General features: G+C 31.0%; 2 protein-coding genes and 1 long non-coding RNA gene across 3 annotated transcripts; 1 reads left to right on the plus strand and 2 right to left on the minus strand.

The window, feature by feature from the left end:
• The first annotated feature begins 1,045 nt into the window (after nucleotides 1-1,045).
• On the plus strand, nucleotides 1,046-8,221 carry LOC114738306 (nucleobase-ascorbate transporter 1). The gene is made up of 14 exons (XM_028926348.1): nucleotides 1,046-1,121; nucleotides 3,039-3,136; nucleotides 3,485-3,661; nucleotides 3,770-3,870; nucleotides 4,045-4,120; nucleotides 4,819-4,878; nucleotides 4,972-5,159; nucleotides 5,242-5,338; nucleotides 6,005-6,091; nucleotides 6,275-6,333; nucleotides 6,437-6,528; nucleotides 7,122-7,199; nucleotides 7,288-7,448; nucleotides 7,828-8,221. Exons 1-14 carry the CDS (start codon nucleotides 1,046-1,048, stop codon nucleotides 8,038-8,040), a joined length of 1,563 nt encoding a protein of 520 aa, XP_028782181.1. The 3' UTR covers nucleotides 8,041-8,221.
• Nucleotides 8,222-8,918: 697 nt separating this feature from the next.
• On the minus strand, nucleotides 8,919-10,098 carry LOC114738292 (uncharacterized). The gene is made up of 2 exons (XR_003739520.1): nucleotides 9,747-10,098; nucleotides 8,919-9,269 (listed from the first exon to the last, which is right to left on the minus strand). It is a non-coding gene; the product is annotated as an uncharacterized LOC114738292 (long non-coding RNA).
• Nucleotides 10,099-16,323: 6,225 nt separating this feature from the next.
• On the minus strand, nucleotides 16,324-18,375 carry LOC114738302 (disease resistance protein At4g27190-like). The gene has a single exon (XM_028926342.1). The coding sequence runs from the start codon at nucleotides 18,373-18,375 to the stop codon at nucleotides 16,324-16,326; it is 2,052 nt and encodes a 683-aa protein (XP_028782175.1).
• Nucleotides 18,376-26,688: the final 8,313 nt, after the last annotated feature.

Raw genomic sequence — 26,688 nt, forward strand, 5'->3', positions numbered from 1 at the left:
AATATTTTGTTTAATTTGTTTTGTTACAATGAACTGAATTTGCCGATATGGGGGATTTACACTGTTTGACTTGGTATTAAAACACTGACAAAAAAGAAAAAGAAAACTTAGTTTCAAATTTTTGAATTTCGAACAATTTGAATTTTAAATGATTGAGTTTATCTGGATTTGGTTTGTTTATAACGGTCAAGAGAAAAATAACAAAAATTTATTGAATAAACAAAAATTTATTGAATTTCAAATGATTCTTATACCTAAGAAAATTTCTGTAGTTCCACAATTCATAAAAAATTACAATTACTAATATAAAATTAAAAATAGTCAAATTAATGACCTTTAGATTTTTGGAATTATTATGAAACACATAAATATGAACAATGTAAATATTTAAAAAAAAAAATACAGTTGAGGCCCCAGAATTTTTTTTCAATTTTAAATATTTGATATAGTTTTAAAAATTAAATTTTGTATTATTGAATATAAATATTTGAAAATTATATATTCTTTCCTCTGTATCCTCCTAGGATACTCTGGCCGTCCCTGCATTCCTGTGAAGGATAAAACAGTCCCTCCATTTATTAGACAAAAAGTGAATTAAAAGAGAATGCTTCCCTCCTTTACTAGGTTCCCACATAAAGCCTTGAAATTTCCCAGCTTCCTTCGAATGACCCCACTCGTGATATTGTGAATTATGGCGCCTTTGGCTTCCATGATAGTCAATAAGGAATGAAATGGAAGATCTTCGGGGGGATTTGTCATTTTACATTCTGTTTCGAAGAGAGAAAACAAGTTTATTGGCCACATAAGAGGGAGTTACCCAGAAGCTCCGAGCTTATGCGTACACACACACACACGTATATATTCATTTCCTTATTTATTCATTTTCATGCTTTTCTTTGCTTACTTTATATCTGCACTTTACTTTGTTCTGAATTCCTTTCCTTCCACCTTTTTTCCTCCTTCTTCTCTGCTATTACTATTATTTTTTTGTCTCTCTGTTTCTCTTCTTGTGTGTGCGCTTTGTTAGAAGCTTCAGCTTTCAACAATGGCAGACAATATCCATGCACCCATGGATCAGCTTCAGGACCTTGAGTACTGCATAGACTCAAATCCTCCGTGGGGTACGCCTCGCTCTTTCTCTTTCTATAATCTCATTTGGGTTTTGTTTGTTTCGGTTTCCACGCTTAAAGAAATGTGCTTTGTGGGTCTCTCTCCCTCTGTTGTTTTGGCGTCTATTGCCCTACTCATTATTACTTCCATTTTCTATTGCTTCTTATCTTCCTTTCATAATCATGTGCGCCCTTAAAAACAAGAGCTTTTTAAATATTGATTTGACTGCAAAGTTGCAGTCAGTTTTCCCCCACAAAACAGAGGATGGAAAGCTTGTCATTTTCTAAAGTATGAGGACTGAACTTTTTTCTTAGCATTACAGACATTTCGTAATTGGAGGGAAAATGCCGCTATTTGTTTTGAGTTTTCTGAGTAACTAAAGAAGTGTAGAAACATGCTTTCACTGTCCTTTTTGGTGTGTTGATTAAAAGTTCAAATTTTTATGTTTCTCTCTGTTTGCTCTCTGAGGGTAATTTTCTTTATACTTCTGCGAACAAATTTACACTTTGCATTCTGGCGTTATAATTGGGCATTTCGAGCTTCCCAGTACTTCATTATCATGTTTACTTAGCTATGGAAGATTAATAACCATGCGTCGCAAATGAGGGCATCAATAACGGCATCATGTCACGCTAAGTTACCCTTTCACCCTGTCAAGGTTGAGCAATTTTCTCCTTCTAGCTAGTTCTGGTGAATGATTAATTGATTACTGAAGAGATTAAAGTGGCCCCACATATTTATTTAAGACTAATCCTTTATTTATTTAACCTTTTTCTATTGGTAACCCTTGCATCAGTTGATGTTCTATCTACAATAGCTAAGTCAATATTATTTATTTGTTTTTGCTGTATCCTAGTCCTACGGTGAAATTATTTTGAATTCAAATCATCTTCTATAGTTAAAAGGTTTAAACTACTGGGCTATCTGGAATTGAGAAATGTAGCCATAGCATTAAAAAGGACAGAAATAGTTATTGACTTTATTTTTCAGACTTTGGACTAACTACTTTGTTGACTTATAAGAGGTGGAGAAATTTTAGGAAGACTCAATCATGTGCTTCTTGAGTTATGAAAATTATGCACTTGTTATATTTTTAGTGAACCTGATAATGAATGCCCGAAACCTCTATCAACATTTTTTTGTTCTTTTGTTTATTTTTTCAAATTTTACTGGACAACATTCAGTTTTCTCTAGATTCCTAGCCGCATGAAATACAGATGGGAACTTCATGAAGGTCCCTTCCGTTTCTTTACCATGGAAAACGGGCTAGCATAATGTTAATCTGTATCGTACAAAATTTAGTGATAGTCAAAGTTTGTAAAATGGTAACTATGAGAAAATTGCCATTAAGATTCTGAAAATTTTTGCTTATATCACATATCCTATTGGCGTGTACATAAAGATTCGCTTGGATGTTTCTCTATAAGTGACTGAGGTCTAGTTATGTTGCATCAAAAAACAATTGTCCAACTCTAGTCTTCTGTTGTCATTTAAGCATATGAATGTAAGTTGTCTGATATATTGCCTGTGCAAGTCAGATAATAAAAGAATGATATTCTATAATCTGCTGCTGACTTTCTTCAAGCTTGGGAGATATTACAAGTCCTGGCTGCATTACCATGTGGCCATGTTAAGCATGTTTCAACTAAGCTATAATGTGTTCTATTGTGTGCGGGTGAGAAAAGAATAGAGAGAGAGTGGGAAAGAAGGAGGGAGGATTCTGTTACACCCTCCAAATCTTGATATCTGAAAAGTTCTAACTTTCTTAACTTTAAACAAATATATGATCTAAGTTAGAGTATAGGACGTCCAATATTTAGAGAGTGAAGGATACATGTTTTGTATAGTTAGATGCTTGTTTACATTCTGTTCTTTTTTCATTAAATTTTTGCCCTTTTCCTGCTCATAGTGATTGTCCTTTTTTGCAGTGGAAACTATCTTATTAGGATTTCAAAATTACATACTGGTGCTGGGGACAAGTGTGATGATACCTTCATTGCTCGTTCCAGCCATAGGAGGAAGTGATGTAAGCTGAATTTCTGCTGCCTTGTGTTCTTTCATCTTTTCAACTTCCTTCACTATTGGCTCACATGTTCATGTATGGTTGCAAAGCCTTTTATTCATGATTCACTAAAGACCATGTAGGAATGGTATAACAGTTTGTTTATGCTTTTTATCTCTTAAGTATCTACATTTAGTTTTACCATGCTTGCGCTGATCTCTTGTGCCAATTCCCATTCTAATTTTCAACTTGACAAAACTTCACAGAATTCTTTTTAACTATATAGGGTTAAATTTTGGCCAAGATGATCTTGTCAGGTTCTGTTAATATGGTGTACAAAGCATTTAGTGATTTGCTTGCTCATACAACCAGGGTGACAAAGCAAGAGTGATACAGACTTTACTCTTTGTAACCGGCATTAACACACTTCTCCAATCACTTTTCGGAACCAGATTGCCTGCAGTTGTTGGAGGATCTTATGCCTATTTAATTCCAGTCGGTTATATTATCACCGACTCTTCATTGCATCGAATTAATGATAATCATGAAGTAAGTTTCCTTCACACATCTCATCGTAATGCATCAGCTTTAACAATGATTTTCTTTTCTTTCTTGCCATCTGATAATTGACTGAGGTTCTTCCCTTGTCATTGGCAGAGATTTATACAGTCAATGCGAGCTATACAAGGAGCTTTAATTGTAGCCTCAAGTATTCAGATAATCCTGGGATACAGCCAAGTTTGGGGACTAATTTCAAGGTACACAAGTTGCATCTGAAAATGTTGATTAAATGAAAATTACAAAAATAATATATCTAAGCATTTACTGAAATATGGTTTCCCCACCTAGTGAAATAAGGATTGTTGTTGTTGTTAGTGTTGTTGTTGTTGTTGTTGATTTACTGAAACATGGTTTATGGATCTTCTCCCTAGATTTTTCAGTCCTCTTAACATGGCACCTGTAGTTGGATTGCTTGGATTAGGACTCTTTCAACGAGGATTTCCTGCGGTATGTGTTGCTATGAGCAGCTTTATATGTTATACATTTGGAAAACCTTAGCCTTCTCAAGAAGAAAATGACAAGGGAAATTATGTGACCATACCATGTCAATTATAAAAGGACTTCTACTCTACAATCTGAATGTTGCTAAACAGTGTAGCATCTAAAAAGCATTCCTTGAATAGCTGAATGCAACCTCTGAAGTTGATTCCTGTTTCAAGTAACTACATTTTTTTTTCCTGAAGCTTAGAGTTGGACCTCTGCTTCTATCTTTGCTTATTTGAAGGCTTAGTCTAAATTCTATCATTTTAGATTTCTGAATAGTACTTGATTTGACCTCTAAATAACCATATTAATGAATCTTCTTTTAGAAGGCTATTTTAACTCACTGAGCTATCTAATGCTAGATTGAAACCTTATTTGCATAATTGCATACCATCTAAGTTTAATGGCTCATTTGGTATGCAGAATATTAGGGATAGAAAGTAAAATAGAATAACAATAGAGAAAAGAATCTTACTTATATGCCTGAAAAAAAAAGGATGGTAATGTTGAGTGATCATATGAGGAACATAATAGATGCCATGTATTTGTTTGTTTGTTTTGTTTTTTTTTGTTTTGGTTTTTTTTAATTGGAAAGGGAATGCTTTTCTTTATGATATAATATGGGCCCTAAGAGTACTCAATCATTTGATTATCTATTTCAGTTGGGAAACTGTATAGAAATTGGCCTGCCAATGCTCTTGTTAGTGATTGGATTATCACAAGTAAGTGGAAAATCACTAATAAAACATGGTGCTTCAAGCCATCACATTATTCAAATCTTCCTTCGGACGAAACTAATTCTATCTAATTTGCAGTATTTTAAGCATGTGAGACCATTTAGAGATACCCCTATATTTGAAAGATTTCCAGTGTTGATTTGCATTGCCATTATTTGGATCTATGCTATTATATTGACTGCAAGTGGAGCTTACCGGCATAAACTTGCTAGAACACAGCATTTTTGTCGTACAGACAGAGCAAACCTGATATCTACAGCCCCATGGTACATCTTTTTGTTCGATTCTTCTTAAATTTTGAACCACTTAGTTGCTGAGGTCTAAGGATTCTTTCAATGCTAATAATAGGTTCATGTTCCCGTACCCACTCCAATGGGGCCCACCGACCTTTTCTGCTGGTCATGCATTTGCTACAATGTCTGCAGTTATTGTCTCAATGGTTGAGGTAACCATTTATTATCCTAATCATGTCATTTACCATTACCACTGTTATTTTCACTATTCTGGCAAAGAGAATGATGTTCTTTTTCTGATGCAACATAGCATGCCTAAGTTATGTTTAACCAAATGCAAACACACGCGAGAAAACATTAAGTGATAAAAGCTGTTGGACCAAAAACCCTAGGCTTTTAAATATTTGTGGTACATATATTTTATGTCTTGTTCAAATGGTTTGGAAATAACTTTCCATGGTCTTGAGAAATTAGTATAACCACACACCAGCTGCTCCCATTGTGTTCAGTTATTTCTGTTGACTATTTCTGTAACTACGATATTTACACTCTAAAATTGTTCAAGGGGCTGAAGATATTTTTCTCAACTCATTTATTTGGTAGTAATTAGACAAAGGGATTTTTCTTCCCTGTTCTGCAATGGCTATTATATCTTTATAATCATTATTCAATGTTCATTTTTATTACTTTTTCAAAGTAAGAGAATGATGTTTAATTTTTACCCTCAAAATCATTTTTTTATTATTTTCCGATCCATTCATTTTTCAACGTGCATACCAAATGATAAAAGGAAAAATTTAGAATAATCATAATGTTGGCCTCTTTACGATTTTGGGGAATTTTGCAATGGTGTTCTGATAAAGAATTTCTCATTGCAGTCAACTGCTGGATATAAGGCAGCATCCCGGTTGGCAATTGCAACTCCACCTCCTGCTTATGTTCTGAGTCGAGGCATTGGCTGGCAGGTAAGTCACTACTTACCACAAATCAGTTATTGATAAAGTGCGGCCTGTGGTCATACTGATTGTTAAATTTTGATTATATTGATTTGTTGGTCCTGTTACTTCAATTGCAAGAAATGCATAATAACATTATTACAGATCTGATACTTGATGTGTATGAAAGCTGATCCTATTAATTTTGCACAGGGCATTGGTGTCTTGCTCGGTGGTCTTTATGGAACAGGGACAGGTTCTACCGTTTCAGTGTAAGTGACACCCTTTCGTGAGATGTTACTGCAAAGTTACTTGCATATGGTCTCTCTAATATTTGAATATTAGTTTTATGACCATCTTTATTATGCATTCCAGAGAAAATGTGGGTCTTCTTGGACTAACCCGAGTTGGAAGTCGAAGGGTTGTTCAGATTTCTGCTGGTTTCATGATATTCTTCTCCATGTTAGGTTTGTATGGTTCTTTCAAAACATTAGTCTGCACCACTGATACAACAGAAATGAGGCTCTGATGTTTTATTTCTTTTTCATGTTGTGTATTTTAATTGGGGAAAATGAAAATACATCTCTTCATCTCTTTGTAATTTATGAACACCATCAACTTTGAAATGATATATTTCCAACTTTAACATTTAAAACCTTTTGTTTATTACTTGGTTACAGAATATGACATCTCATACCCTTTATCCTGCCACATGAACTGCCCCTATTAGTTTAAACGTAAACAAGAGTGCAAGAGTGATTGGTCTCCTTGCCTTAAAAATGTATTAAAAAAGAGATATTATTGAGTTTAACAAAGATATAAAAAGCATCCTTTCCATCTTTATCTTTCCTCCTCAATACCAAACGGGGCCTAAATCCCAAAGTTTCCAGTAGAACTGTTTGCAAATGACTTAAAGGGTTGCATCCACATTTTCCTATGTTTTCTGATGTTCTAAGCTTAGTAAGTTAGTTGTTTTCTGTTATGATGATAGAGTAGAAATTAGAGTAGGAAGATAGTTTCATTTACACTAGCTAAAGTATTATTCTATTTGTTTCTGCAGGGAAGTTTGGGGCTGTCTTTGCATCTATTCCGTTCCCAATATTCACTGCACTGTACTGCATTCTCTTCGGTCTCGTAGGTACACAAGCAATTAGTTCAATTGAATTTTTATTTCCATAGTTAACTTTGGCTCCTCCATTCACAGTTACTTGTTTTTGTTCCTTTAGCTTCAGTTGGAATATCATTTCTTCAGTTCACAAACATGAACTCCATGAGAAACCTAATCATCACTGGGCTATCATTGTTCCTTGGAATTTCTATTCCTCAATTTTTCAATGATTACTGGAGTCCTCCACATCATGGCCTTGTTCATACCAATGCTGGATGGGTGAGTTTTCGTTTAGTGGCATAATTAGCTATTACGCAAAATTTGATTGAGAAGAGTAGTGATCAAAGTGTATAATAGATATTACACTAGTTTTATGTGCAAGCAAAATAAAATCTCGTCCCAGAAATGCTGAACCAAACAGTTAAAGTTAAATAAATTACAGTTCCTTCTTTGTGGTTTGACTCAAAATTAAAATGGTTTAGAATATTTTCTATTAATTTAGAACTAGTTTCAAGCCCTTTGATGGGATTAAGTGGAAAGTTGTCTTAAAAGGCTGAGATTATTGATTAAGACATAAGCAAACCATCCCTACCTTGTTGCTGAAATTTTTGAACATCAAGAACTCATTTTTATGTGTGACAATGTGTCATCTTTGTAGCTCAATGCACTCATAAACACCATATTCTCATCGCCGGCCGTAGTGGCTTTGATTGTGGCAGTGTTCCTTGACAACACGCTCGAGGTTGAAAAGTCAAAGAAAGATAGAGGGATGACATGGTGGGCAAAGTTCAGAAAGTTTAAAGGAGATAGCAGAAATGAAGAATTCTATACTTTGCCATTCAATCTTAACAGGTTCTTCCCACCTACTTGATATTCATGAGAATGAGAAGCACAGATACATAAATCTTTAAGTCATGGCAAATATGATGAGTAATATTCTTTCTTCACAATCATCCTTTGATTTTTTTAACTTGGTCCCAGTTAGGATTATAAAGCATTTGGATTCATGCTCTGTAGATTCAATAAAGAGAATATTTATGTTTCTAGCTTTAGTACCTTCTCAAAAACTCTCAAGACTATTTCTAATTTGTAGTTACATTCTTTTATGGAATTTCAAATGTATCAATCCATGAATGTAAAGAATCCTAATTTCTTATATATGTTTGCTAAAGTATGCTTTATTAGATGAGTAAAAAAGGGCGAAAACAAAGACCTATCAGCAAGACTTCGGTTTATAATAAGTGGACTATGAATGATATTTTTATTTTTAAATTAAACACAAGGGAGCTTTGTCATATTCTTTTTGTAGTTATCACTTATCACTGTTCCTTGTAGAGGCCAGATATAATTTAATTCTTTTTTTTTATAACATAAATTCTATTTGATGATGGATTAATATTATTATCCCTTTAATGACGTTCTCTCTTAAAAATTGTTTTAATTTTTATACAAAATGGAGGCAACTCTTAAAATTTTTTTTAGTTATTTACAGTTGTCAAATTCATGGATTGTATTATAAAGTTTCACTTGAAATGCTTTATACACATTAACATTACTTTATCCTTTTGATTATGAAGCAAGTGTGGAGAGGTTATGGGTGAGACCTTTAAAACTTATTCGTCTACAATTTAAAAGTATGTTATCTTTTTTCCTATTTGAAAAACCTTTTTTGTGATGATTTTTTTTTTTCAATATAAATGGATATACAAGATTGTTTTTTTTATAAAATAATAACAACTATATTGCGAGATTGAAATAAAGAATAACATAAGAAATCATTGATACAATATTTGAAATAAAATAAGTTGTGCACACAAGGGCCACACAATTATTGTATTTTGTGTGCAATCTTGAATGTAGTTACATAGTTTCAACAGACTCAAATAAAATACAACTTCAAAGTAATTGTATGTCTAAATTTTTAAGCTTCTTTTTTTTTTAAAAAAAAAGTTTTTGTGAAATTTTCAACACACTGATACAAATCCAACATATTTTCACACACAACTTAGTAAAACACAAATGCAGATAAAGAAACCATTGGAAGATCCAAAGCTCATCATCAGCCCTTCATTATCTCACTTTCCAATTTGATCTCCAAGGCTGACCAAAAAAAAAAATTAATTAGCAGCTTAATCAAAATGGAACATATAGACAAAATAAAAATTAATAACCTTGTTTATTCTTCACAATCTTCGAGACGGTCCTTAGATAATGTGTATTAAATTAGAGCTAACTATTTATAATGATGAGAAATAATGTACTAAGAATGTGTAAATGGTGGAAATTAATTATTTTTGAGTTCCATATAATTATTCAACTTCTAATATTACCATAACATGTCACTTATTTAATACGAGTACATTATTATGATTTTGATATGACGAAAAATTTTGGGAGTGATTGCAATTTCTGATTAAAAAAAATTAGAGCGATGTATGTGTGGTTGTTAAGATAGAATTTTTTTTTTCTCGTAATAAAAGACCTTTTTTTTCCATATAAAATAGAAATTGTAATGCACAAAATTATTTCATTGATTAAATATGATAATAGTTTGAAAGAAAAAGTGTAGCTACGAACCTGATGATGAGGGCTTGTCTTCTAATGGGATTTTTGAGATTTTTGATATGTTTGGACAATGTTCTATTGCTATAGTACCAGAAAGGAGGTTGAATTCATAACCTTCATAAATCTCTCTCAACTTTGGCAACTTCCCGAGATCCAAATCATTCAGTTTAGGAAACAGCCTTTGATGATGAGCAGCTACTTCACCTTCATAAGCTTCAACAACCCTCTCCAGTTGAGAGCAATTCCTTATAGTTATTTTCTCCAATGAAGGACAATGAGATGCCAGAGAATATGAGAACACCCTTCTCACTTTGTGGCAATCAGATATACAAATGGTCCCTAGTTTGGGGAAGCAAACAGTGGAAGTAGTAGAAGATTCTTAAGTGACTCTTCACAAAATATTCCCTCCCATTCATTGCATCCTCTTACTTCAAGTCTCCTCAACTCTGGAAGGCTTGTGACAATAGCAAGAGTGAACGTATTTCTTAATCTTGGGCATTCCAACAGTTTAATGCTTTCAAGTCTATGGAAGCTCAAAATTTGTATGGGATCTTTCCAAATATATTCTAATTCCGGTAGATTTTCTAACTTCATGGAACACAATTCTGACTTCACCACCCTCACTGTGTCATTGTCATGTTTCTGTGAAGTAAATATATTCAATGATTAGATGAAAATTCAACATATGGACTATGTATACACACACATGAACCACATAAATTTAATGGCACTGTAACATTAAAAAGTAAACCCCATTCATTTCACATATTTATAAAACTGTAATAAGATAAGCTCAGTAAGATGAATTTTATCAAGTTAGACTTTTCTTATACATATTATTGATGGTCCAATGTGAAATATATATAGACACACACACGTACACAATGTATGATGTATAAATATGCATCGACGTTGATTTATTTCAAATCAAACAGTCTTGGACAAGTCATACTTTCCATGATAAAGAACCGCTCACAAAAACAAAAAATGATTCCGCAACCAAGCATTAATGGGAACATTGCTAATACTTCAAGTAATTTCCAGCATGATTTCATGACGAGAAGACTGCTTCATAGACGCAAAATATTAAATAAAATTTGAAATGATTATTGCTTTTCATTAGAATATAGTCTTGCTACTCGTATATATCGTTTCATAGTAAACACAAATTTTCAAATAAATTTAAAAAGTAAACAAGAGGAAAGGAAAATAGGTCCTGTAAAAAGAATTTTCTCACGTCCAAAGAAAATGAGAAAATATTTCCACTGATTCATTCTTAACAAAAACAACCATGAACAAGTACTTTCTGTAATAACAAAGAAGTTATTTCTCCACGAAGCTATAAAACGAAAAATATAAAGTGTTATGTTTGATAAATAATTTAAAAGACATTTATCAATTTTATCCATAAAAAATCACAAATAAAAAAAGAAATAGTGAGAGAAAACACTCACGTGAGGGAAGATCTCTCTCAATTTCGGCAATGACCACAAGCGTAAGTGCTTCAGTTTGAGAAGTGGTAGCCGATCCCCATATGATGCTTCTTCAGCAAGCCTCTCAGGTTCAGAACAATTTCGGATCAAAGGTTGCTGAGAGATTAAAGCATGCTAGTTAGTTTCGTACAAAAGCTGAAAGGAAAACATACAAATTTTAATAGCAATAAAAGATGCACACTGACAAAGACCTTTTTAGCGTCCACAGAAAATTTAACAAATATTGTGTATATATACATAATTTGTAGATATTATATCAGCTCCAACTTATTCTAAATGAAATACAATTCCATATAATTATTTGCTTGACAAATAAAAAATAAAAAATAAAAAATGTTGTTTGGAAAAATAAAATTAATTATTTGACAAAAAAATTAAAATGAACTAAAGAGATTAAATTTTTTATCAAATTCATATGTGGAAAGATAAATTAAAAAAATGCAGCTTGCAAATAATATTTTGTAGTACTGAAAAAAGAAAAAGAAAAATTTGAGCAGTTTAATCTTTAGTATTATAATGTAAATGCTAAATAGAAATTCTATGAAAAAGAGGTAGGTGAGCGAAAGAAAAATTTTATCAAAATGTTTGAAATCTCTAGTGAGAACTTCTCTAGACACTAATTTATATTATGCTGGCCATTATAAGTATTTTCCGAATTGATCATTTAATGGCAAAATAAAAATAATGTACTTTTAAAATTGTGTTAACATAATCTCAACATGCGTTTTACCAGACTCAATCAATTTTTATAGTAACATGGAAAATGTGTGACTGGCAAATGTTGTATATACTTTTTACTACATAATTATGTTAATTCTCTATTATAACAACTATATCACATTTAATAAATAACATATATATATATATCTTTTTTTAACAAGAAGGACAGATATTAAATATTTCTTGACCGACAAGAATTATTTGAACAAAAATACTAATGTTAACTTAATTTTTAGCAGAAAAAGAAAGAGCCACAAAAAGGAATTTTCTCACATCAAAAAGAAAAGAAAAGCATGGCAAAAAAAATTTGAAAGGGAAAAATATTTCTCTTAAAGTATGTGTAGTTTTTATATAATGCATCAACACTAATTTATTTTTGAATAAAAATAACTTTGAAGAAGCACTTCCCACAATGAATACGAAAATGTAAAATGTTACTGCATCTGACAAATAAAAGTTGTTATTTGAAAAAAAGAAAAAGGAAATAATATTTTATTATTATGAAAATAAGGAAAACTCAGAAAATAGTTTCATCGTGCAGCCTGAATATATAGCCAAGAAAATTTAATAATAAAAAGAGGTTTATACAGGTATAATAAAGTGAAGTCAAAAATAAAATAATTACTGTAGAAGTTATGTTTAATGATTATACAAATATATATTATACGATAGCAAACAAAAAATTTTCAAATAAAAGGGAGATGTAAATTGAACATGGCTACTTTAGCAAATGCGTCAACATATATATATATGGATTATTATTATTTCTAATATGCAATGATTCAAGAGAGACATTGCGGATTTGCTGGTAAAAAAAAAAAGAGAGAGAGAGACATTGCGGATGAGACTGACCTGTGGATGATCTTGCATATCATGAAGTAGTGGATCCCCATGTGCAGCTTCTTCACCAATAGCCCCTCTAATTCAGAGCAATTGGCTATGAATATAAACTCTAGCGAAGGACAATGAGATGCCAGAGAATAAGATAACAACCATCTCACTCTGTTGCAACTGCCTATCAAAATCTTCGTAAGTTTGGGGAAGCAAATATTAGAAGAAGAGAGGTTTTTGAGTGATTCTTCACAAAATATTCCCTCCCATTCCCCGCAATAATATACTTCAAGTGTTCTCAACTCTGGAAGGCTTGCAACAATAGCTAGAGTGAAGATACTTTTTAATTTTGGGCAGTTCCACAACAAAACATTTTCAAGTCTACGGAGGCTCACAATTTGGGTGGGGCCCTTCCAAATATATTCCAATTCTGGTAGATCATCTAATTTTAATTCACTCATCTCTGAATCCAGCTTTAGAGGTTCTTGGGCTTTAATAGATTCTTCATCATCTTCTACTCTTCCTCTGACTTGGATTTCCAATATACCTTTCTTTTTTCCGCTCCTTTTAATTTGTAGACTTTTCAACCTGAGAAAAAGGATCAAGGATTGCTCATTTTGCAACTGATTGAATCTTTTTGCTGTAACGCCCACATAAGCACTGTCAGTTTCCTTTCCCTGTAAATGTATTAAAATTAAAATTATGAAATGGACTGATTACAACAACTTGCTTTTTTTTTTTTAAATAACAAAAGCAACCTTACATCAAGCCCCCACGATCGCGCATGGCTGTGCAAAAACAACTTGCTTTTTACTCTAACTAGACTGGAGATTAAACCCAGTAAGTTTCTTATATTATATATTAATTATTGCCAACTATTGCTAGTAAATAATCCTTTTTAACAACTGGGCAAATATATATAGTAACAATCAGGACTTTTTTTATTACCAAAACTTGAAATGAAAATATAAAAATTTTAATAGCAGTAAAAGAGGCACGGTAAGAGAGATCTTTTTAAATATCAAAAGAAAATTTAAGAAAAACATTTATCTTAAAGTGTGGTATCCTAAATAATTATTTTATTGACAAAAATATAAAACAAAGAATTTAAAGTGCTGTTCGGAAGAATGAGATCAATTTTTTGATAATAAATCAAAATGAACAAAACATTTTAAAGCTTTTATCAGATTCGTGTGTTGAAAGAAATAACAAAGACAATTTGTAAATAATTTTTGTAATACTCGAAAAAGAAAAAAAAAATTAACAAAGACAATTTGTAAATAATTCTTGTAATACTCGAAAAAGAAAAAGAAAAATATAAGTTGTAGCGTATTATGGTTACAAAACATAATTAGTATTTAAATCTAAAAAATTAATCTTTTAGTCCCTATAGTTTTAATTTAATATAAAATTTGGCACCGGACTTTTATTTATTATTGCTACTCAGTCCTTAATCTTCCCTTTTAATCTTTAGTATGTAACATAAATGTTAAACAACAATATTTATGTCAAGTTCTTATATCCATTATGCAAAATTCTCCAACAATGTATGATCATGTATGTATCCTATATCATTTCATTTCATGCAAACTAAATTTCATACTGAGAACCAGCAGCAGTACAAAGATATAGAATTTCATGATACAAACATTGTTATATAGTTAAAGGCCTTTAAATAAAGAAAGAAACGACACTAATTTATAATATATTAGCTTCTTTAATTACTTTCCACAATTAATATATAGATGGTGATAGAAATTGTGACTTGCAAACCTCTTTTATGATAACAAACAACACTTGACTTTCATTTTGAAATTGATTTCACGTATTTTTTAAATGGTGATAACTAACATACTCTGAACATGTCTAACAAACGAATATTCTATATATTTTTTGCTACATGATTACATTCAACCTCTGTTATAACATTTAATTAATGATATATATATATATATATATAAAAGTAGACATATTATATATTGCTTGACCAACACAGAGATTTATTTGACCAAAAATTGAAATATAAACATACAATTGTTTAAGACCAAGAGAGGCACCGTCAAAAAGTGTTTTTTCACATCCACAAAAAAGCATGGCAGAAAAATCCAAACAAAGAAAGAAAGAACATTTTACATATGGAAAATGCATCAATGCCAATTTATTATACATAGAACAACTTTGAATAAGTACTTCCCACGATAAATACTTGATGCCAAAAGACAATTAATAAGAATTAATATGAAAAATATAAAGCTTGAAGAAGCAATAGTATTTTATTACCTTGAAAATACAGAAAAACCCAAAAAGTAGTTTTATCGTGTAGCCTAAATAAGGAACTCATAAAACTTCATAATGAAAAGAGGCTTATATGGTTACAATGAACTCAAGTAAAAAATAAAATGACTATCATCTCTTTCTAAGAATATTTTTAAAACATAAATATATCTTTAAATTAAAAAGAAAGTAGAGGTAGAATAAACAAAAAGAAAAATAACATGACTATTGTTGGTTATTGAGAATATATATTTTTTATGCTTATATATATTGTTCGATCATAAGCACAGATTTTTCAAATTAAACGAAGAAAAGGAATATCTTCAATTTGTTCTCGGAAAAAAAAAAGGTAGGGTGAGCAAAAAGAAAAAATCACCTACAACTGAAATTATTAGCAGTTGCATGATCCTAGTTTTGTTTTCAGCACAGGAGTTAAAATAAACAGGCATTGATTTCACATAACTGAGAAAAGGATATCAAATTTATGTGTATCCAAAGAGAAAAGCCAAAAAAAATTCAGTTTAAAAATTAAATGAAAAGATAAATATTTTTAATCGAATGTGTCAACACGGACTATTATTTCTAATACGCAGTGATTTAAAAGGAATTTTGCAAATAATACTTACATATGGATAATATTGCTTATCATGAAGTAGTGGATCCCCATGTGCAGCTTCTTCATCAATGAGCTTCTCAAATTGAGAGCAATTGCGTATAATTATTTCCTCCAGTAAAGGACAATAAGAAGCCAGGGAATAAGACAATAGCCATTTCACTTTGTCACAGCTATCAATATGAAGTTTTCTCAGCTTTGGCAGGCTCGTAATGGTGGCATGCGAGAAGATACAAATTCTCAATTCAGGACAACTCCGTATCCATAGCTCTTGTAACATTGGGAGAGAGCAGCCAATAGATGAATCTTGAAACACTTGTTCAAGACTATTCATTTCAAACAGTCTTAAAGTGCTCAAGCGTGAGAATACTTGTGTTTGAAGAATGTTCACATCACGCTTCTCAATGATGAATTTTTCTCTTGACAACATGATACCCCTAAGTGGTTTATTTGAAAATTTATATCTTTATAATCCCATTCACAATTTTCCAGCCAAAGGTGATTTGCTCTAAGAATGAGATTTTTCATTGATGAATTCAAAGCAGAGACTCTAAAGCCTTGTATGCATAAGGCTCTTAATGCTTCACCACAACTATCCAGATATTCTTGAAAAGGGTCTTCACCACGACGATGCAGATATTCTAGAAAAGGGTCATATTCATGTATACGAATATATACTACATGTGGAGTCATAGAGAACATACCTCTTCAATCTTGAAAGAGAGAAATTATGTGGGATGACAGATTTGTGTTCCAAAAAATATAATTCTTCAAGCTGCTCACATCTACCAATTACTTCTATAGGACTTTTCTCAATTCGACAATCATATATGTCCAAAAGTTTCAACATTTTCATATCTACAATTCCAACAGGCAATTCATCAAATAGAGAACCACGTAAGTCAAGAATCTCCAGTGTTTTGAGTTCACCCAGTAGAGAGATATCACCCAACTTTTTCCCTCTAATACATAAGGTGTGAAGATATGTTAAAGACACAATTGATTGTGGGATTGAACAAACAGATGATCCCTTCCTAAATCCCCATTCAAAGCCATATTCTATGAGTGCCAAGACTTTGAGTGCTTTTATTGCTCCCAGATCTTCAATAAACCCATCAGGTTGAAGTAGCAAAATCCCTAGTGTTGAACAATGCAATTGATCCGAGAGATTGAAATCCGCATCCAGATTCCACAATGACAGTGCTTTTGTATCTTTCAAATTTTGGCGATTGCCAAGCAAAATGTTTGAAACTTCACTGCTGTCCACCAAAATCTCCTGACCTTGCTTCTTTGCAATCCACAAGGCTACATCTCGAACTAAGTCGTGCATTTTTACACATGCTTCCTTCTCTATACTCATTAACAAACAAGAATCCAACAATATCTCAAGAGCATCAAAAATCACTCTCCTTGCACCCTCTATTGTGAAAATAGACTCCTCCGGCTCAAGTGTCCTCATGCCAAATCGAATTAAATCTTCTTTGTGAATTTCATGATCTTCAGGGAACATAGAGCATAATAAGAGAAGCGACTTGGCTGTGGAACTTGGCAAACTATCATAACTCAATTTGAGGCATGCATAAGCACTCGCAAGACCTTGTCCAACATTCAACGGTTGGAAGTGTTTTAGTCTCCATAATGCTGATTCCCATACTTCAATATGTTTTCCCTTTAAAGATGTTCCAACTGCTACAATTGCAATTGGCAACCCCTTGCACTCATCAACAATTTTCCCTCCCACATCACCAAACATATTTGAGGGATCGTTGCCTAGGTTTACATGCTTCTTGAATAAGTCCCATGCCTCCCCCTTAGTTATCAAAGGTAGTTCAATCATAGGCTCACAATCCATAGAGACACATACATCTCGAAGGCGAGTTGTTAACAAGATATGACAACCTTCAACAAGTGGAATGCCAATATCTTCAAGGTTTAGATGCTTCCACACATCATCCAGGATTATAAGAATCTTCTTATTTTTCAATCCTTCTGATAGCCTTTGTGCTTTAGTAGGCTGAGTTGCCTCTTGAAGTGGCAAGCCTATTTGCCCCGCTATTTCCTGCTGAATGTTCAGAATATTTGGGGGTTTAGAAACAACTACCCTGATGACCTTGTCAAAAAGCTTCAATTCAGCCACTTTCTTGCCCACTTCCGTTGCCAAAGTGGTTTTGCCTGAGCCCGCCATACCATACAGTCCCACCATCTTGTTTTTGCCATTTATAATTGCCTCCAAAAGACGATTATAAGTTGATATCCTTGAGTTGAAAGCCATAAACTCTTTGGAAGAGAAGTAAGTAATGCCAGGAAGTTGGATCAGTTGGGAAAATGGCTCAAAGCTGGAATTTTGTTTGAGATCTGTCATTTGCTTAGCCTTATTTTCCATTTGTTTTGCTAAAGAATATCTGAGCGACACATTAAAACACTTGTTTCGTCCTCCTTCAAGCTCTTGTTGCAGCTTTTGCACCTCTTCTAGGATTGCATTCACATCGTCCAACCACTTCTTCACGGATGGCATTATTTCTTCAGTTTTTCGATCAGCTTCTTCCTTGCGCTTTTTCACGTCTTCTAGTTTCTCCTCCAGCTCTTGTTTTGCTTTCTCAACACCTCCAATGAACTGCTTGAAACAGAACAAATAAGTAGCTCCTTTTGAAATTGGAGCCACCAAATATTCTGCAAGCCTTGACCCGATTGATATCACAATCTCCGCCATCTGATGCAATAAAACGCAATCACATATACTTACTTAATGTTGCTTTAGTACTAATAATCTCTCATATTATAAATACAAAATCAAGTAAAAAGAGTTCATTCTGCTGTTATATACTTTCGCTGCCAACTAATATAAAATCTAAATAATGACATGAAAATTAACAATGCAGAAAGACGATAACTGAAACTAATTAACTATAAGAGAGTACAAGAAAAAACAGGAATTCTCAAGTTATACCATACCAGAAGATATTATAGACAGCATTGTAAATTAATGATTAATAAATACTCTCTAAAAATGGAGAATTTTTTCTTAAACAAAAATTGAAAATATTTCCTGCGATTTCCCAAATATGGAGCATCAGAAAGTATAACATAGGCCCCAGAGTATTGTAACTTCACATAGTTATAGAAATTATTTAAGCAAAAAAAATCATAAGATGTAGCAAACAACTAAAATGAAAAAAAATAAAAATATATATATAAAGCATTTATTAAGTTAATTAGCTCAAACTGTACAGTCAAATTAGTCTGGAAAGGAAAATGTTCCACCGAAGCGAGCCTGGAATCAATAAAGAAGCAAACTAACGATTCACGTAATTAAGCCTATGGCATTATGGATCTTAAAATTTAGAGTTCAATTTCTACAAATATTCATTCTCCTAAATTTATTATTGTAAAGTTCAGAAGAACGAATCAAACAAATTTGTAATTTTTTCTATAGTGCTCTTTCACCAAACTTCAAATCAAAAGTTGGAAAAATTACCCAGAGGTTCCAAAGAAAAAAAATTAAACATAGATATATTCAAAATATTTTGTATTTACAACTTTTAATATGAATCGATGATTCGTGGAAGGATGATGATTTGGTTTTCTTCTGAAAATACACTAAAAAAATCTATCAGCTAATAATTAAATATTTATACCGCTGTTTTTTTTTGGTTCAATTGATATAAATATCTAATTAAAGACCCATAATACATATTAAATTAATAACGAAACCCAAAGTCTCAAACCCAATAGAAAAAGTGGAAACATCACAATAAAACTAAGAGTTTTTAGATTATTCTTTACTTTAGGTAAAAAAAAAAAAAAAGGGACTTGGCCAACCGGTTCGATAAGAAAACTGGCAAACTACTTAGGTTTTCTTGTTGGACCCGGTGACAAACTGGTTTAACCAGGTAACCACCAACTGGGATGGGTTATCCGGTTTAAACTTTTTTGCGTCCTAAAAATGCATAAACTGTGGGAAAGGAGAAGATTTACCGAGAAAAGAAGGAAGAGGAAGAGGAAAAATAGAGAGAGAAAACAAACCTTACTATGAGAGAGTTCCTGAACATGCCAGAAAATGAAGTGAAGATGCATTTTAGCGTGGAAACTAAAACGCATGGAAGAAAGATAAAGGATGATTCAACATTCAAGGCTTCATCAGGGGGACTTATTTGTTGTTGAAGCTGTAGAAACTGAGAGAGAGAGAGAGAGAGAGGAGAAACTAGAAGATTAGAAGGTAAGAACGAAGATGATAGAGGTAATGAGATGGATGAAGTATGGACAAATGAAAGAGAAATGAGGAAGCCAAAAGCAATTTAGCTGAGAAAGAGTAATAAAGAACTGTGAAGCAGGTTCCAGGTTTGCTATTTTACTGTGCTTGCTGGTTGTTCGTTGTTCAGGGAAGAAAGAGGAAAGCTGCTCAAGATGCGTGTCATGGAGAGGAAAATGGGGAGCAGTCACGTGGGAGAGAGAAAAAAGAGTAGAAAAACAATGAGAAAAAAGATGTATTTTAATGAAGTGCAGATTTTTGTCTCAAACACCTAAAAATATCAAACATTTAAAGTAGATATGTATTTTAATAATTTTGATTGCTACAATTAAAGATTTAAACTGTTGGGGAAAAAAATCAAACATTTAAAATATTTTTATAGTTTTTTATATTTTATTGAGTGATTATTGTTTATAAATGTTGTTATATTTTGTTATTGTTAATTAAATTATATTATTTTGATATGACTGATCTGATTCTGGTTAGACTCTGATCTAACCCACTGCTTCAATCATTTTAATGATTGGTCCAGTTTTTTAATCCTTATCTTTATCAAGATATCAATTAATTTGTTGATTGAGATATTATTCCCTTACTATATTCATGACAAATAATAAGAAAAATAAAATATAAATAAAATAAGTGACTAAATGGGTTATTATGATATTTGTTACTTACCTCAAATATGATAATACAGTTACACGAATACTGCAGAAATGACCTCTCGAGTAACTCTTAATTCAAATTAAGGGATGTCCAGCTGCACAAAAGTAACAAATAACAATTCATGCAATTGGTACAAATACATGATATATTAAATTTTTTAAAAAAAATTTAAGTGTTAAAATTCATTATTGCAATTATTTTTTTTTGGCCTGACATTATTGTAATTATTGAGGAACCAAAAGGAGGAAAAAAATAAAGTTCACTGACCAAACTTTTTATGAAATGCAGAAAAAATAAATTCTTTCAAGAATAAATATTCAGTTAATATAAATTCATTATAATATGACAAAAGCGCCTAACAGATTTGATGTTTAATATTTTAATATTATAATAATTGATGAAATTAATTTCAAAGCCAATAAAAAATATAATTTGTTTGAAAATATTTCAGGAGCCAGTGAACAACAAGGAAGGTGATCAGAAGATGGTATTTATTTTATTTTTGTTGTTATGTTTTGATATGATTAATCTATAAGATCCAAATGATTAGACATACTTCTTCGATCTTGTCAAAATATGAAAGTTAAGAAACAGCATTCTGCATGATTATACTGTCACTGTCACAGATTGAACACAAACAAATCCAATTAATATGAATTTACAGTCACAAAGTGAGAACATCTAACAGATTGTTTTTTATGTTTAATTTTCTAATATTCACAATTTTTTCCCAGTAAAAATTAATTAAAGAATCAACGGTTCTTCAAAGACAATATTTACCTGCAAGACGCCTTGATGAGTTCATGAAAGAAGGCAATGAATGACATAAGAATGTGAACGATGAGTAGTTGTTCCACTTTTTTTTTTTGGCCAAAAAATAGAGACCCTAAAATTAAATGGGGAGACTGAGGGAACAATTTATTTAATTTTTATAATTATCATTTCTATATGTTTTTAAGAAGAATTGAAAAAGTAGTTATTTTAAATCTTTTCATTAGGCAGGGTACCATTTCAAAATGTAAAACATATATGTGTGCGTGTCTATGTTAGATATTATTATAAAAAAATTTATAAATATTTACTTAAGGAAAAAAATATTCAAAAAAATTTACTCGAGAACTTAAATTTTCAAGTCATAAGCCCTTAACATGATATAGTAAATATTCCCTGACTAAAGAGGTGTGTAAAACTTCATAATATAATTATTCATCGTTTAATAATTTAAATTTGGAGTTTAAATAATGATCAAAGGCATATTAAAAAACCAATAAATATCTCAAGTTAACTCAAGCTGTATATAGTATAATTTTGTAAAACACGTATTCTAATATTCCATGCAAAAAGAAGTATATATTTTATATATCTATATAAAATTTTTTCTCCCCTCCCCTTTCTTCCATTTCGCTCATATCAGACGAACCCTTAAGGAGACGTAAGATGAAAAAATAATATTATGAAATTTACCATCGAATCTGTTGAAACTGAAAATTAATCTATAAGATTAAAATGATTAGACATAATTCTTGTCAAAATATGAAAGTTAAGAAACAGCATTCTGAATGGTTACATCAATTCCTATGAGTTTATACTGTTCAGTGTTTAAACTTGGGAGGAAAGGAAAAGAACTTTGTGAGAACATATACATATATATATATATATCCAGATTTTTAATTGTGGAACAAAGGAAGGAAGGTTATGAAACATCAAACTTGGATGAGCCAGGACAAATTCTTAAGGACAGAGAACAGGCAGCATCCTTAACAATAACAATGAAGCAGAGGACAACCCTTAAACACAGCGCGAAGGTTTGGAAGAGGAGATAAAGACGATGATGATGGGGAGAGAGAACATGAACAGTGAGAAAGGAAAGAGAGAAGCCATGGGAGCAAGTGTTGCGGCTGATTGAGGACGATAGTGTCAACTTAAACTAACGGCTTTTTAAATGTAATGATTGGCATTATTGAGCGTAAACAATAAGGATTCGACAAAAAGAGAAATAACTAGAAGGATCTTATTCGAAATTTAATGAAACTACAAGGACCGTTAAATTAATTTTTCCTATTTCAAAAAACAATATAGCAAAGAATCTTCAAGTGTATATTTACCTGTTCGACAGATAGATGAACTTAAAGATGTTTGATGAGAAGCCTGAACAGTAGAGGCAGGTTGAAGAAATGATTGAAACTGCTGCTAGTACATACGCATCATCCAAGATTGAACATAAATACAAGAAAGAACAAATGAGATCAGGTGAATGTAAATGAATGAGACAAGTTAGTCTAAACTCTTTAATAATCTAAAAACTAAACAGAGTGCCACATAAGAAGTCACCAACTACTGAATAATACAAATCCAACTGATATAAATTTATTGTCACATAGCTAGACCATCTAGCAGACTCTTTTTGACGTTTCATTTTCTAATATTCAATTTTTCCTAGCAAAAATTAATTTAAGAATCAACATAACAAAGAATCTCCAATAAGATATTTACTTGCGAGATTGAGTAAAATACATTGACTAGCCCTAAATGGATTTAGCATTTAGCATCCTAAATGGATTTTTGAGTAAAATACATTGACTAGCCCTTCATTTTACTTAAATTACAGAAACTTCCTTTCTATTTTGAAAACATATATATATATATATATTAACTTCCTTTCAAATTAAAATGTATATTACACAAATCTTCCTTATATTTTTAAGATTCAATTTCCATCCATCCAACTGTTAGTTGATCGTTAAGTTTGACTTTTAAATTTTTATTTTGACCAAAATATCCCTCTTTAACATAAATGTTATTTAAACATTTATATCTATAAAAAATAATTTTTGATGCAACAAAAAATAATTATAACACATGTATTTTCAAAATTTTTCATATGTTATAAAATTTTTAATTTCAATTATATTATAGAATTATATAATTTTAGTGCTTCATGAAATATTGAAACTTAAGATTTTTTTTAAATGGCTAGAAAATATTTTGAATGCTTATTTTCTTATCATATAATTTAAATTATGTGAGTTTGGAAACTTATATAAATCATTTAAATTTATGTTTGCATTAACTAAATTACTTGATTTTTTGGCCCAATAAGATAAAAACATTAAACAAACAGCAATTTTCAAAAATAAAAAAATGAAATTAAGGTAAAGGAGAAAATCTTTAATTCTTCGATATAGTTTTAACTCAAATTTTGGGATTTAATATTATGAAAGGTAATTTAGCAAATAAAAAGTATTTCAATATAAATTTGAATTAAAATTTTTTTGAAAAATATTCTTAACAGAGTTGACATTTTAGATTTAAGTGTATGTTTTCAAAATATAGGAGAGGTCTGTGTAATTAAGACAACATATAAGGAGGTCAGAATATTTTACTCTTAATTTTTATACAATTTTTTCTTAAGATGGAAAAAACCATTTTTTTCTTAAAATATTTTTCGTTAATAATGAGTATCCTAAACTATATTTTGGTGTAATCTTGGTTATGAAGTTTTACGGTGTTAAGTGAGTAAAAATCGTATTAAAATAATCTTCAACAACCTTATAAAAAATGCTGGCTGAAAAAAGAACCTTATAAAAAAAATAATTTTTCCTGTCTTTCATTTCTGTATATCTAAAAAAGGTAAGAAAGAGAAATATCTAGTTTTCAACGATAATCCTTGCCATGTGTTTAAAATAAAGAAAAGCAAGTTACAAAGTAAAAATTTTACAAGTTTACGGTGAATAACAAAAATTTCTGCTAAGATTTGTTTTCAAAAGGAACTTCAAAGGATATGGAATAATTTTAAAAAAATAATCTTCAACAACCTTTAAAGCATGTTACAATGTCTTTTTTGACCATCATAAAACAATGTTGCACGCAGCCACTTAATTGAGCCACATAGCATGAAGCCCGAGAATCCTACTTGCAAGCCACACATAATTTTTGATGGCTTGTGAACAGTAATTTAGGTGTGGAGCTAATAGTAAGCTATTTTTAAAAGGGGCTTGGTGGAAGAGTTTTAATATATATATTGATGATGACATTGATATTGATACTGATATTGATTGATGATTAGCGTGGATGCATGTGTGTGAAGTGTGGGTGTGTAGCGTATTGAAGTAACCAAAAAACAAAAAACTCTTAACTGAGGGTATTTTGGAAAACATATGCCATATTTATAATTATTACCTAACTTAACTAACTTTCTTAATTTAATCAAAGTAGTTAAATAGATTTTATATTAAGGATTGGAAGAGTAATATTGATATCTTTTGGGCCAAAAACCAATGCAGAAGGATAATAACTGAAACTATTTAATTATGAGAGTACAAGAAAATCAGGAATTCTCAAGTTAATTATAGTATACTAGAAGAAATTATAGACAACAATGTATATTAATAAGTACCTTTAAAAATAATACTTATCCGGTTGTAAATATAAGATCTATTTTGTAATTGCACTACAAAATGGACAAATTTTTTCTTAAACGAGATTTAAAGTATTTCTGATTTTCCTTCTCAGAAAATATTTACATCAAACTCCTTTATATTTATTATGTCAAATTTCCTGATAATATACAAAGTCATCTGTCTTATTTTTAATATATTATCATTTAATTATAAACCCAAATGGAAAAAATATAATAAACGACTATGTATGAGTGAAGAACACTTAACCTAAGTATTTTCCTTCTCAAAATTGTATAATTTAGCTCCAAATTAAAGTATATAACAAACTGTTATTTAAATAATATTATAGAAGTCGTTTAAGTGGAAAAGTCTTTTTGTATTTATGTACATGAATTTTCATTGTATAATCATAAGCTTAGCAGGCAGCAAAATAAAATACAACTGAAATAAAATAAAAAGAATTATAAAATATTTTCTCAGTTAATTACCTCAAACTCTCCAAATGACAGGAAAAGAAACTAAATGACCCTGGAATCAGATTTTGTGATGCCCACCTTCAAGAGAGAAACAAACGGTGATTCATTTAATTAAGCCTATGATATTATCCATCTTAAATTTTAAAGAGTTTCAATTCTACAAATATATATTGTTGTAAATTTATTCTGAAATTCAAAAGAAAGAATTGTAATCTTTTTATAATGCTCTTTAACCAAGCTTAATATAAAAAAGTAGGATAATTACTCATAGGTACCAAGTAAGAAAACTAAATACAGATAGATGCCAAAAATATCATAGTTGCAAATTAAACTTGTATATTTACAAGTCAAATTGCGTCATTTACACATCTAATTTAACCATTTATTTTTACATGTCAAATTACCATATTTTCAAGTCGATCTGGATCATTTACAATAAAGTCAAACTTTTAAAAAAGTTGAATTCCTTCTGACTTGCCATATTTTATGGCTTGTTTGATTCTATTAATGTATTTTTATATTATCAGCACACTTCTGCGGAATAATTTTTTAAAACAAAAAACTAGAGAAAAAAGTCTGTTTGAATCATTATTTTAAAAACACATAATGGTAAAGTGAAAGGTAAATTGAATAGTTTGCTTTAAGTATTAGCGTGATTGTTATTACAATGTTCTTTGCCTCTTCTTTCATTTTGTAGGCAAAAAAGTAACAAAATATTAATAAGATGTTATGATTTCTTTGTTTTCAGAACAAATTTCCGAAGAAATAAGCGAACATATATTTTCAAACATGGTTTTTTTAATTGCTTTTGTTTTCCAAAACAAAACTGTTTTAAAAATTAAAAATGCAAACAGGCCCTTAACCATTGACTGCCAAAGGAAAAAAAGATCAGATGTAAATTTAGAACATGGTTACACGTAAATTAAATTCATAATATTCATTTTTTTTCATTATCATCTCAATAGCCAACCATATGCTGCGGGGGGGAAAGAAAAAAGGTCAAATGTTCTCTTGTAAAAGGCAATGTAATTTATCAACACGCAAAAAAAAAAAAAAACAACTTTCGTTAGTTCTGTTATTTAATTTACCTTTAATATGAATCGATGATCATCAGCACAAAGATGATGATTTGATCTTCTTCTGAAAATACACTAAAAGAAACAAAAGTGCAAACGAAGAGGCATTAAATAAATAAGCACAATTTAAGCCCACTATGAAGAAATTATCTTTAA

This window comes from Neltuma alba, unplaced genomic scaffold, assembly GCF_004799145.2.
Source record: "Neltuma alba isolate B1F8T4 unplaced genomic scaffold, ASM479914v2 tig00013571_pilon, whole genome shotgun sequence".
NCBI lineage: Eukaryota > Viridiplantae > Streptophyta > Magnoliopsida > Fabales > Fabaceae > Neltuma > Neltuma alba.

What these genes read in the sequence shown, in the direction of transcription:
- LOC114738306 (XM_028926348.1), top strand. Translation starts at nt 1,046, where the DNA reads ATGGCAGACAATATCCATGCACCCATGGATCAGCTTCAGGACCTTGAG. An exon ending in CATTCTCTTCGGTCTCGTAG is followed by an intron (nt 7,200 to 7,287) that starts GTACACAAGCAA and finishes TTGTTCCTTTAG; the next exon opens with CTTCAGTTGGAATATCATTT. An exon ending in TTCATACCAATGCTGGATGG is followed by an intron (nt 7,449 to 7,827) that starts GTGAGTTTTCGT and finishes TCATCTTTGTAG; the next exon opens with CTCAATGCACTCATAAACAC.
- LOC114738302 (XM_028926342.1), bottom strand. Translation starts at nt 18,375, where the DNA reads ATGGCGGAGATTGTGATATCAATCGGGTCAAGGCTTGCAGAATATTTG.